At 37.4% G+C, this 14,184-nt stretch overlaps 1 protein-coding gene across 7 annotated transcripts in view; it reads left to right on the top strand.

Moving 5' to 3' along the window:
• Positions 1-5,331, top strand: part of SEMA5A (semaphorin 5A) — a 338,112-nt gene extending 332,781 nt beyond the window's left edge. For all 7 annotated transcript variants that reach the window (XM_064661194.1, XM_064661239.1, XM_064661203.1 and 4 more), the window contains one exon: positions 425-5,331. In XM_064661194.1, the coding sequence (XP_064517264.1) occupies positions 425-544 (120 nt within the window). In that variant the 3' untranslated portion in view covers positions 545-5,331. The remainder of the gene's footprint in view (positions 1-424) is intronic.
• The last annotated feature ends 8,853 nt before the right edge of the window (positions 5,332-14,184 follow it).

Raw genomic sequence — 14,184 nt, 5'->3', positions numbered from 1 at the left:
AAAACCTTCAGTCATTTCTGCAACATATAACACTTGAGAATGAGAGAATTATTGCAGTAAAGAGAAAATAATTCTTTTTCAGTACAAAGATAATAAGTGAGTCATTCTAATAGGAAGAACAGTATATGTATTATTAAAAAAATTCATAGAATCATAAAATTAGTTTTGTAATGTTAGGGGAAAAGTGCCTGGCTTTATTAATTGCATAGAATTACTTTCTGTATGAATTTTATTACATAAGAAGGTACTTCTTGCAAATGCAAGTTTTTGTAAGTGTACAGGTAGTTCTCAATGCATTTTTGACTGGCTTACTATACATGGATATTAGCCACAAGAATTGCCTTGGTGAAAAAGCGCTTAGTGATCACTTTTCCTCTATCCTTTTCATTTTCTTTTTTCATTTTTTTTTTTTTTCTCTTCCCAGGCATTTAACAAAAACAACCTGATTCTGGAGGAGAGAAACAAATACTTCAATCCACATCTTACTGCAAAGACTTATTCTAATACCTATTTTACAGATTTCAATAATTATGATGAGTACTAATGGGCTTGTGTATTTTCTGGCCTCCTGTAACTCCCCAGTCCCCAAGGTCTGTGCTACTTGACTGCTCATGTGATTGAGGCTTCAGAGATGAAGTTCAGAGACATTTCAAGCACGATCCAAGCCATCAATGTCCCATTGCTGCCAAAAGCCCAAACCACCTGTTTGTGACATGATGTTTTCTTTGCAGAGCGCAAGATTGGCCGTCAGTGTTGGGGGCAGCTGTAGCCCCTCAGTGTCGCTGGACTCCTCATGAGGATTGTATTGCTTCACTCAGTTTCATAAATTTCCAGTCAGATTTCTCTAACAAGTGACTAAGTAATTCCTGAGTTTTAAACAGAAATAATAATGTTACCCTTTAAACCCCTACCAGGAGTACAAATCTAATTTTCTTTTTCGGCATTGTCTTTTATTTCCTTGAGATTTAAAAAGGGAGCTTTGCTGTTAGCCCTCTGTGCAGTCTCCTGAAGCTCACATCGGTGGAAAGAGCTCACAGGTTGCTGGGAATGAGGATAAGAAGAAACGTGATGGTTTAGTGATCCTCTGCAGCAGCTCTGGGCTCTGTGAGCTGGTCTTGGGCTGTAAATCACTCTGGCTGCAGTTCAGCTGTTCAGACTGTGGAGACTAAGGCTGTACCAAGGGATACAATCTTGTAATTAACCCAGACACCTCCAGGGTCAGTGGTTTCCAGTTGTGAGCCGAGCCCTGTCACATAAAGCCTTCACCTTGTTCAGTTTAATTTTTGGAAGGATGTGGAAGGGCATGTCCCACAGGGAGACTGATGGAGGAGGGCAGATGGGAGAGGCACACTGGAAGGTTTTTCTGTGTGTTGTTAGTAAAGCAGCTTTGCAGCAGCGTGCGGGTTTGCACAAGTTGTGGCGTTCCACAGGCTTCGTCTCCTTGGTGCGTGCATATGGGAACACACTTGTCTCTGCTGTAGCACTCACCATCAGGCTGGTCACAGAATGATATGGCTGCACCGCATTTTGTGTGCTGTCTCTGACTCCTGGGAGTATGTAGGTATAATCATAGATCTGCTTTTTTTCTTTCCAGCTTTTACTTTATATGCACATGTCTGACAAACAAGGCTGGCTCAGAAAGCATAGAAATATTTGCAAAGCATTGTCTCATCTTGTTGCCATGTCTGACCCACGTCAGTTAACCCCTAGAGGAACATTCTTATGGTGTTTTAAGTGATGATCTTGTTGTAAATATTTAAAATACTGTTTGAGTTTTAAGTTATCAGTTTTAATTCCTTTTGTAGTGGCAGGTAAGGAAACACAAAGAAGTTTTATACCATTTTTCTTTGTTCCATCTGTCTTCACCCACATTCATGACATTATTTTTGTATTTGAAATTCCAGATGTATAACTAAAAAGAAAAGGGCAGGGATTTGGGTCAGATTTTTCAGACTATGTAGTGATAAGGCAGCATTTGCTATTCTCAGAAGCTTGTGAGAAGAAATTACAAGTGAATATTAAGGATTAAAGAACTGGACTTTCATTTTCTTGCTAAAATCAAAGATCATCATACTAGAATACTAGGGAGGCATGCCAGGAGAAGTTGAATGGAAAGGTTTCCATTCTGCGTTTAAAGCCCTTGCTAATTAGGTTGTGTTATGATAGGGAAATAGAGAAAAACATGTACAGATTATAATGATTCACAACTATGTACAAAACCAGCAAAAAGTACCAAGAAACATTGATCATGTGAGACTGCATTTGAGCACCACTTTGGTGGTCCAGCCATCTACATAGCAAGGGTAAACACCGTATCTACTGATGGCAGTGAGCTACATTTTTGAATGGGGATATATCTGAATGTAGCAGTCTCTATTCTACAAAAAATTCAAAGCAAGTGGTCTTTAAAAAGCTGTGCAGTAAAATGAATGCACATTTACTATCTATGAAAATAATTAAGATCAGCCACCTATTTTTTGCAGCTGAATAGTTCTCCCTGTTACTAACTCAGTCAAATAAAAGCACCTCACCTTCACACCAGTTCATCTCCAGAAAGTATAATAGTGCTGGTTCTGTATAATTTGTGATTTTTTTACTGTACATTAGATTTGATTTCCCAGGAAGAAATTAGCTGATTGCCCTGGGTAAGAGAAAATTTTCTCTGCAAGAGATAGAGGGGGAAAAGGCTCTCCAAATCGTAACCAGTCTGGTATTTGAATTGCTATATTCATGCCAAAAGATAAAATTTTATATTTAAATAAGATAAAATCTATATTTCTGCTACTGCCAAGAAAAAACAGCACATGTACATACACTCATATGTGAAACACTGTTCCTTTCTGCCCCTGTGTTAAGAGCACATTAGTCCAGCTTATGGATTTTATATTTAGATTTCTAGTTATGAGACCAATATCTTAAAATATTTGAAATATGTACTTTTATTTTAACCTTTTTTAATTAAAATTACTGAAATTAGCTTTTTTTTCCTAACTCTTCAGTAGTTTGAGGCACGCTTATCTTTACAGTGATCTATTTTCCATTCTTTTCCTGGATAAATACATATGTTAGATACATGTTATATATGTGGTAATAATACACTAGGTTAAGTCTGCATAATCATAGGTAGAAGTGCATTTAGCAGATGCTCAGTCTGCTCACACTTCCATCTCCCAAAGGAGTATTTCAGGTGTTCCATGTCTTTGAGCAATTCCCATGTTATTGAAGCACCATGCCAACTTGTCCAGAAAGTGATTCTTTTAAGCTATTTTTCTGTCATTTAGCTTCCTAAATTTCATTGTTCTATATCCCAGGCAAAAATTTATTCAAAACTCTATCTGAAGCAGCAGGGGAGACATGGAAATACCAGAGCACTTCAATGAGAAAAACTTGACAACAAGATCTCCTTGCCAAGCTAGATTGTGAAACAACAGGTTTTCAAGCTGTTAGATATTTGTGTCTTAGGTAATTTTAGAGGACCCCAGATTCACTGCCTGTATCAGTATTTTCACCTTCTGAGTTCTATGAAGCTGCCCAGGTAGTTTAGTACAGCTTTTCCTTACTTTAGTTAATATTTTTTTTTCTAAAATAGGCTACACACATTTTGGTGAAAAGCAGATATCACAGAATCATTTAGGTTGGAAGACATCTAAGATTAAGTCCAACCATTAACCTAGCACTGCCAAGTCCCCTACTAAACAATGTCCATTTCTCCATGAAAGCTCTTTTTTTTTTTTTTTTTTTTTGTCAAAAATTTAACAAGTGGGCATTTTCCTGCAAATCTGGTTTAAGCCAATGAAGCTCTCAAATTTGTGCAAGGGTAAAATTAGGTTAAGGAATTGTTCTGTTTTGGAAAGGAAAAATCAACTCCCTCGCTCATCAAATGCCATGCTTAAATACCCTTTATCCTTGTGCTCTATTATGGATAAATAATTACATTACCTCTGAAAAATGCCAATAGATAATATTACTAAACCACTTTTGCACTGATTGCATAAATTTAAAATTGCTTCTCTATTTTGAATTCAAACATTTTTGCAGATACGTCAAAATTGTCTAAGTAAAGCTGCTTCCATATAGCCCTGCTACATGGAGGAAGCAGGATTGCCAGTCATATCCTGCACGGTATAGACTTTTATTGGCTAACTCAAAGTATACATTTTGTGCTTATTTTTATGTCCGATACATAGCGTTTGTTCCTCAGTTGCTTAGAAAATGTACTCATGTCCTTGCAGATGTATCTTGGACTTTGATTTGAGTCTGATGATCTTTATGGTCTTTTAAAGTTACTTTACATAGAAGCTTTTCCAGCCATTTGCAGTCACCTGCTGTTGAAGCAGTGTGGTTTGGCTAAAATTAATCAAGAGATTTTTGACTAGTATTAGGATTTTCATGAGAGGGTGGAAGAAAGAATGGGGCTTAAATGGCTTTGATTTCCAGGCTATTAAGCAGTACTGATTAAAGTCTCATATGGGTGTAGGACACTGTGCATTTAGTTAGCTCAACCAGAGCTCCACAGCAACCTCTGGGAAAATGGCATGCCAATGTACAAATCAAGAGCTACTGAAGCACTTATATTAGTGAAGAAAGTTCTCAGAGCATCAGACCATATGGCTGCTCAAACCAGAAAACGAAGTCAGTGGTCTCAGATGCAAGTAAAATGTTAATAGGATTAAATGCTTCAATATTTTTTCCTCATAATTATAGAATGAATATATTCACTTCTTTAAATGTGGGACCAGTTTTATTAAAATCAGTGCAACATGAGCACATTCCTAATGTTAATTGTATGCATAATGGCTTTGCTGTATGAGATCAATTCTGTAAACAGTTTGGTCTAAGCTTATATTGCTCTGCTTAAGGCATCTGGCCAATTTCTGATTGTAGCTGCCACCAGCACCCTCTTTGTCTTGCATGGGAAAGCATCCTTAGATGGGCATAGTTACATCCCGGTGTGTCTCTCCACCAACACCGCAGTGAGCCTGGAGAGATATATTTCTAATTTTCAGTGTTGTTTGGATGCCTAAATTTAGGTTGGCAAAAGCTAGGCTCTTGAGTATAATTTTACTCATCATATAAGTAACCACACCGAGATCAGTGGTATGGATGTAACAAGTTACTTATTTTAATGTGTTTACAGAATTGAGCCCAAAATGTATTGCTTCTGCACAAATCCATGCACAGTACAAGATGACTTCAATAGTAAGAAAACAGATTCATTTAAAATTGTTCACAAGCGAATCTGCATCTTGATATCAGGGAATAATATGTGTTCATTGTGTGGGGTATTTGAATTCATTCCTTTCTTTGCTAAATAAATGAATGATAAAACAAGGTACTGCTTGACTTCATTTAAAAGCCATTCTTCCAAATAAAGACGGGTTCTAGGATTTGTGGACATTTTCCCTTTCTTTTGGTCTCGTCTTCTCCACAAAAATGAATCTGTGTGTGGCTGAAATGGCCTTTAGCTAGACTGTTCTATGTCACTAAATGAATGCTTTGCATTGTGTTGCCATGCAACAACATTTTCTAACTGGGATGGTACAAAGAGGGAAATGTGCAAACCTGAGAAGTTTGGCAAAGATTTCAATCCCAGCAGTAGCAAGGATAGGCAGAAGTGAAAACAAAAACACAGAAGAATGTGACTGAAGACTTGGCAAACTTGCCAGTAAACTCACAGGAACTTAGAAGCTTTTTGGGAACTGCTAAGGGTGAGGCCGTTGGGAGTGTAACCTCCTGAATAAACAAGCCAACTAGTTGCTCAAGAAAAAGCAGTCTGATTGCAACAGGTATTTGTGCAAATCTGTGATTGTTGCTCAGAATTGGGGAAAAATTGACTGGTGACACTGTCAGCATCAGGTTAACCAGAAGGGATGGAAATGCTCTCACAAGCAGTGAGTGCTGCAGTACAGGGGGCGTTTTGGCAATACCTGTGTTGGCAGGAAGGATAAGGCAAGAGGAGTAGATCCGTAGAGCCAAACAGTTGCTGAACTGCTGGATTTTGGACTAGCTCCAGTCTAGTCCCACAGGCTGAACACACATGAACAGTTAGAGTGTGTAGTCCCGTAGTTTACCTCATTCACTGAAGAAAAAAAAAAGCACCACACCAGATGACATACTCTAAGACCGCCCCATGGTGCAAGTTAAAGCTGAGAAGTGTACTGGAAACTGATAAACCTTTTGTTTCCAGTTGACTTTTTGGATCCAGATTGGACACTTTTTCACATTCTTGCCTTCCCCTTGCCTTTTCTGCTTGTGAGAAACTGATCACAGCTCTGCCTTGCTGAGTATATATCAATTTGACAGAGCGATTTTATGCCAGTAGTGAGGTCTGCTAAAAATTTGTACTGTAAAAGTGACATCAAGGGCTGTGTGAAAACTGTTATAGTGATACTGAGTCTGTTTTATTGTAATTGGTCTTAAACTGAAAGTACTATAGCAATTCCTCAACTGAAATGAACATCTGAGCAGAGATGGTAATTTTCAGAAAAAAATTCAATCAGTGTAACTTTCAGCATGCTCATAATTCAGTCCTAGAGGCTGAAAATGCAGAAAGAAGATGTTATTTGGACTTGTTTTTTGTTATTTTTCTCCAGAGGATTTATCCACAAACCTCACCCAACAATAGCTTTGGATTTTAAAATATCATGAAAGATAATTAACAATAAGCAAAGTATATGTTCCAGGATTCAGCAACCGTATTTGCTAATCACCAAGCCAATGGTTTTGAATGAATTCTCACTTTTGTTAGCTACAGCAGTAGACATTGACGAAAAGCAAAAGAAATAAAATTTCAAATAAATGAGACATTTAAGGTCCCAACTTTTAAATAAAGTTTTGATGGCAGACAGGACAGCTGCAGAAGAAATGCTTTTATGTCTGTGTGCTGAAAAGTACTTTCTCTTGTCATGGCCCTATGAAATGTTCTATACAATGGAAAAATTGTTTATAATAGTGATGTATCCAAGATAAAATAATTGAAATAGAGCTAAGAGATTTTAGCAGTAGTAAACACTTTGGTTTTGTATCGGGAGAAGGCAACTGCTTATTGCAATAATGGCAGTAAATGATCCCTGTACAAATCTATATAAGGAATAATTTTTGCTTGCCATTACCTCCTTCAAAAACAGCTTTCTTAGCAGAACTTCTCATGAGTGCTGCAAAAGATACTCCCATTTAAGGAGAAATGTTGTTGTGGTGGCTCAAGCATGGAAGTACATGTGCAGGGATCTAAGCCAGTTACTACTGCAATCTTGTTCCACTGATGTTGATCTCACTTTGGTTTTACACCTATTCAGACTGCTTATCAAATTTGTGTCTTAGTGTCTGTCCATTGACTCATTTAGTAATCCAGGGGTAATTTAACATAGTGATTTGCCGATCACCTGGGACACGGAGAAGGAGCTAAATTGATGGATGGTGACTGTTTTTGTATCATATGTCCCACCATATATTAGCCTCTCCAGTGATGTTATTGGATATTTTAAATCATTTTATTTAATGAATTATCTTTCATCAAATTGAGTTCTAGGTTGGGGAGGGTGGGGATCATGCCACTTTTCTGGTCTTCATTACTCTGATATTATTTAACTGCCTTGATTAGTATTCAAAATTTTTTCTTGATTTAGTTTCTTTTCCATGATTTGATAATAAGGATTTTTCTTCCCTTTTCAAGTATTTAATGTCAGCATGACCTGAACATCCTTTTGTGCTCATTTAACACTTTTCCCCAAATAAGAACACATCCTTAACATGTATACTCAAATCTCAGTTACACATCTGTGATCTTCTAAGCTATATTTTTTGTTTGCTTGTTTTTTGCACAAATGGAAACAGTACTAACCTGCAAGGGAACGCCAAGTTCTGCAGTGATAAATTTGGACTCTGTACAGAAGAAAAGAAAAATAAATTTCTTCACCTTTTTATATTCCCTCTGAAGCTTCCTTCCTGATGTTTTTCAGGTGCCATAGTGTATGAGTATACTTCTCTCCAAGAGTGCTCCTCAAGTCAATGCTTACAGTTAAAGACGTATTTATGGGATTTCCTGATCCCATTAAGTGTTAAATGTGTTTGACATTAAAAGAGACATAAAACTTGCCACAAACCCATACCACAGAGATGGGTAGAAGTATTTTCAAATCTCATGATTTGGACCCCAATACGGATTAGAGTAATTCACTCCCTTGATTTCCTAGACCTGTTCATAACTTACCAACAACACTCCTTTTATATTTGGGGTTTTTTTTAATCTTTGTCAATTACTTATCCATGACCATAATAAGCCCACCTTTGCCTATGATATCCCATGAAAACTGAGCTAGGATTTCTCCTGAGGTACGGATTAGAGTCAAAGATGCTTTCTAGTAATAAAGATGTTTCTGTTAACATACTCTGTGCTGTAGAAAGGCACAGGTTGAAGGGGGCATTCTCTTCTTCCCATCATTGGCATTTATGTAGAAAATGAAAATAGAGGAAGGTTAGCTAGCCCAGTTTGCTGGAGTGCTAGCCCGGAGTGCTTTTGGGATATAAATGACTCACATAGATTACAGCAATTAACATACCATAATAACAACCGTCATGCTCGGAAAGACCAGAAGTGTCTTTAAGCCTCTTTCCTGCCAGTAGCTGAGAGCATCTGTATTTGTGCTTCAAGTGTTCCTTATTTTGATATAATCCTTTTAAAGGGTAGCCTTTCCTTGCAATGGAATCAAATATTTCTTCATTTCTTATTTTTATTTTTTCTCATGGGAATTAGAACTGTTCAAGTCATAACGGGATTACTTCCTGCATAGCAATCCTCCTCTCCACAGTAACAGAAAAAACCCCTCTATATGTTACCCTGTGCTACAGCACTAAGTTTGTGCTGTCTTGCAATCCCTCTTTCAGTACAAGTTTTCCAGACGCATGGTTGTCTCCATCTTCTCTGTTTTCAGTCAGAAGCTGAAAACAGTTACAAATTTAAATCTGATAGCTATGTACTCTCTGGTCATTTGTGACTGTATTTCTTCAGACTTCACCTGAAAAGACCTCTCTGTACCTCTACAAAAATTTCATTCCAGAAGGCTCAGGTGGGTAGTTAGGGACAGAAAACATTGTTTTGACATTGAATGTTGTTAATTTTGTTGTTGTTGTTGATTAAGGTAAACCCTTTTCAGAGAAAAAACACAGTAGGTAAAGTGAGCACAACCATACATGTTACCAACTATTTATGCCAGGGTAATCTGTGATTTAGATCCCAAAATCTTACACGGTCTCTATGTTTAAAATTCATAGGAGAGCTTGATAAAATGAGAAAACAACAAAAACCTTAAATCTTCAATAAACACAAAGAAATCTCAAGAGAGGAAAGTTCATCCACCATAACTCTTGAGCACATAGACCTGTTCTAGAGTTCAGTATCTATTAAAAATGCAGTCCATTTTTAAATGCTCACAAACCTGAAACCTGAGGTAAATAAGGGAACAAGCAAAAAGTGCCCTAATATTCAGAGAAGCTGCACTCATGTCATGTTGCAAGAGCTGTGTGATGACATCAGCCAGTTATCAACATGGAAAATTTGTAGATAGTAATATTTAAACATAGGAGCTGTTTTAGCCAACACCAGGAGCTTTCCTCAAAGCTTTCCTGGAAAAGCAGAAAGGCTTCTGCTGCTGAACAGGTTAGGATTTGATTTGATTCATCTGCATATTTTCTGACACCAGTAACAGGTGAGATTCATGACTGTTGTTTTTTTATGTGATGCCTGTGGATGAAAAGTCCCTGCTCAAAAGACAAACTACTTTACAATTGCCTAGTGTTTTTTTTACCTGCTGTTTGTAGTCTGCTTGTGAAAAAATACATATACTCTTTTCTATCTGGACTCAGGTGGTCTATCTCCCGTGCACATGTGCACACAAACATATACATGTCCAGCATGATAAAGGGAAATGGGACAAAGATTGCTGAAATCACTGCCAGATCATAGTTTTAGCTTTTTGTGCCTGTAAAGATACTTTTTTCTTCCTGTTCCCTGTGATCATATTTCTTACTGATGCTTGAGAGCACACACACTGAGTGAAATCTGGTACACAAACACAAAACAGAAAGGCAGATTTCTGTGTGGGAGTTCTTAGTGTGAGTTGCCTCAATATTTGAGCAGTAGTTGCTGACAGCTTTTGGTTTAAATAATACGTTATTATCTCTGAAGAAAAGCGTCTGGAGGGTTACTCAGCCAGTCGATACAAATTGAGTACAACATCCTCTTGGTTTTCTCATTAAAGAAAACAATACCAGCGTTGCAGGGACCACTTAGTGATCATTAACAGGGGTACAAGCATTGCTAGCAATCTTGTCTGCCATTTCTGCTCCAAAACTGCACTCTATGAAGTTTCAATGAGAGTCAAAATAGATGCTACCAAAACTAAAGCACCATGCACACAACTTTGCCTCCTAAAGCACGCCCTTTCACAGGCAGGTTCTTTTCCTGAGAACCACAAGTGTCTGCTAGGCATAGAATCAAAGTTGAACTAGTGTTTCATGAGGAAAAAAAAACATGCTGACCAGCAGTAATAAGACACCTCTGCTATGGCTCTAGACCAGAAGTCTTACAAGTTTATGTCTAAGAAAATGGGCCTGATGTAGTGAACTCAAGAGCTATCATTAAAAAGTGGGCAATTGCCAGCAGTGTGGCACCATGATTTTCCTCTAATAGCAGACTCAGTGTGTATCAGAAATGACAACTGCACTTGGAGATCCTGTTTATTAGAGCTCTGTGTCCAGATGGTAGGCTTCAGTCTGCTTTGTCTGCATGATAATAAACACCTGGTTTCCTCTCTGCACCAAATAAAATTTCTACAAGAACATTAGCCACTTTAAACAGATAGTAATTTAAATTAACTTCAGAAATAGCCCTGTAACCAACCAATAATGACCTTTTCCTCACCAAAAACCTAGAGTACTAAAACATAAAGAGAAATACTATTTCACAGTCTGGCTTCTATCCACTAAAAGTATGAAAGTTAAAATATTCTTTTTCAGTATTTTTGTCATCCTGTCTGCTTCAGCGAAATCAACAAACAAAACAGGCTGTTGTAAAAAATTTTTATCTTTGTGAAAATATGTGAAATAGCATTTCATTTACCTAACTCTGTGCAAATGTTAAATTGTGAAAGCCTGTTTAAAGACAATAAAAGCAATTGCAAAATAGTTTCAATCCAAGAGGACTGAAGCAGAGTTTAAAACTCTGAAATGCACTATTGTTTATGCAGCAATTTCTTTTGCTGATGTTCCATCCTGGTGGTAAATAGGATTAGAAGACTTAGGGTAAGAATAAAAAGCAAACAAATAAAAAGGTGGGGAATGTTTACGTAGCTCATAAGGAACCATGTCATGTAATTAGGCAGGGTTATTGTGGCTCTTTCTTACCAGTGCTAGTAGGTGAGATGGGTAAGTCACCTTTTTCCCCTTTACAGTTGAATGGCTTGAAATTATTTATAAGTCTAAATCCCATCCAGATCATAAACTTGGTCCACAAATTCTTGTGAGGGATGATCTTTGTTCTAAAGAAGCCCTAGGCAGCTGGCAAAGCAAGAAATACTTCCTTCACAAGAATAGATTAAAGGTGGAACCTTAGTTTTAGAACAAATACTGCAGTACTTTCTAGGTTATATTTATCTATATAGTTGGGATTCCCTTACAACACTTCAGCTGTGTTAAGTAGCCTACCTTGTTCAGACTAGTTGACTGAGCCTTTCAGCTGCTCAGGGCCCCTGAGTGAGGTCTGACAGTTGGAATGAGCTGGTTCCTGAACTTCCTTTCTGTAACTTGTCTTTGCTGGGTGGTGCTAGTTGCCCACACTGAGGCACCAGTGGATGTACTCACCTTCTGGTTGGCCCAGTCACACCTGATCCTCCCTTTTGGCCTTCAGCACTGTGGAGAACCTGGTAACATCATCAGAGTGGGGAACTTCTCTACCAGTTCTCTGAGCATCAGAATGCCAGATGAACAAGAAGAGATGGTACAAACCCTTTTTACTGATTGAGGACAGTGTCATGACAAGATTAAGGAGCAGTTTTATCAAGGTGCAGGGCTGAATATCTCTTACTGAAGGGAGCATGAGCTTTAAGTTTTTTATAAATCTAGCCCCAGATAAATTCTCTGAGATGCAAAACTTATGTTGTGGCAAAAGGAAGCATCTAACCCTAACCTCTGACCAAGAGGTTTATTTAGAAAAGATGATCCTTTATCTCACAGTGACAGTTTTGATTTCAAAATGTCACAAGGCTCCATATCTTATAACATCTCTTATAAAGGGGTGGAATCTCATTTTTGCCTACATGGTCTGTCATCAGAGAAAGATCTGACACAGATCCAAGCAAACTCTGAAGTCTGGCTAGAAGCATGTCACATTTTAAAGTGTTCTCTAATTTTTTGTCAAGCTATAGCTCATCAACAGTTTTGGCAAAACCCATCGATTTTTTAAGCATTTTTTCTGTAATGTAGTGCAGAAATCTGCTTTGGCATTATGCACCTCAACAGCAGGAAATGTGAGAATACTTGAGCAAACATGAACAGTCCATCATCTCCCTCAAGCTTTTATAAATTACCTGCAGAACTGGGATACTATAAATCTGCACATCATTAGGAAAATTCTCCTAATGTAAGCTGAACTATATCTGTGATCCTTGAGAAAGGAATAACCATTAACCTGTATGAACTTGGACATGCTGTTTAGTGCCCTGTTATTCCCTTCTCACATTCCATGTGCTATCGCTTAGCAATTTCACTGCAAAGATAAAACAATACCACTGGAATGAAACACATTAACACTGGCTAATTGATAGGTCAGTAGCAAAGAATTCTCTGGATGGAGAGAGTGTTTTTAATAGGTTTCCACAGAAACCTATTTTCACCCCTATGCTGTTTAGTCCTTTTTGTGTTGGTCAGGATGAAAAAAAATAATAGCAAAGTTGAAGACAAAAAATTATAGAATTAATAACTAAAGACAAGGAAAAGCTACAAAACCAGCACACTGTGCAAAAAAAAATAGACCATGTTTTCATACAGCTTAATGCAAGTTCCAAAGTATGTTAGGAATAAAACCACTAGGTCACATGCACAGACTAGGGGAGTCTCTTCTGAGAAACACAACTCAGGGCCATGATGGATAGACTGTTCACAACAAATATAGGTGAAAGTATTACAGGATCTAGACTTTCCATCCAACCATGTTAAATCTCTGCAAATTAAATCTAGGGACATTTTGATAGAATATGTTGTGTAATTTTAGCATGTTTATATGAATATTACTTACAATGTATAACTTGCATATTTAGAACAGCAAAGGTAATTTATAATTAGACTACCTTCTGAAGGGATTTGCTTTTTCCCAATAAATGTCAGGCTTTGAGATATTATTGAAAGTTCCTGGGGTTTGTTTTTTTCTCTAATTTGGCTGGAACACATTCAAGACAGTCCTATACAGTCTTTTTTTTATAAATTCATCAAAAAAGGGAGTTTATTCAGGCTTTTCTTGTACTTCTGATGAGACAGGTTATATTAAGAGCTCTCACTTTCCTGCCATATCTTAACATAAGTTTATAGCCATAGGAAACAGTGCTAAGTGTGGAACACATGTATCTGATTGAAAAAAAAAGTAAAGATAAAATCAATATGGAACCTCACACTTTTTAACTTCTCTAGCACCTCAGATTTTTCATCTGTGATGAAATATTAATATTTGCCTGTCTTATGGCTGTGTACATTAATTAATGTTGTACTAATGTTAATATTCTTTTAATTAAATTAATGTTAATATTCTTTTCTCTTCTGATGGTAAACCTCATCATTAAACAGTTGGTGATGCCAAAACTGTGCATATATTGTCAGCAATGTTAAGCTTCTTATGCTTCAGTTATTGATCCTCTTGTGATGCAAATGACTGAAGCTAGATGGTCTGCACTACCCTTATGCTCAGTAGCACAGCACAGACAGGCACAGGCAGTCCCAAGCACCTACAAAAACATTGCAAAAGAGAGGAGCTGTCAGAACTTTTTATGTAAGCTTGCAAAGTTTTTACAAGTGGGACCTGTTTTTTCAGACCAAAAAATCTTATGTGCTTTATAAGACCCGACACAAATATGAGATATCACTGAAGTTCTCTTGGCTTTGATTTGAATAGCCACAATGTAAACTGGAATTACCCACTTA

Source organism: Pseudopipra pipra, chromosome 1 (genome assembly GCF_036250125.1).
Source record: "Pseudopipra pipra isolate bDixPip1 chromosome 1, bDixPip1.hap1, whole genome shotgun sequence".
In the NCBI taxonomy this organism is placed as follows: Eukaryota; Metazoa; Chordata; class Aves; order Passeriformes; family Pipridae; genus Pseudopipra; species Pseudopipra pipra.
The sequence above is the reverse complement of the archived record's forward strand: the minus strand, read 5'-3'. Positions and strand labels throughout refer to the sequence as shown.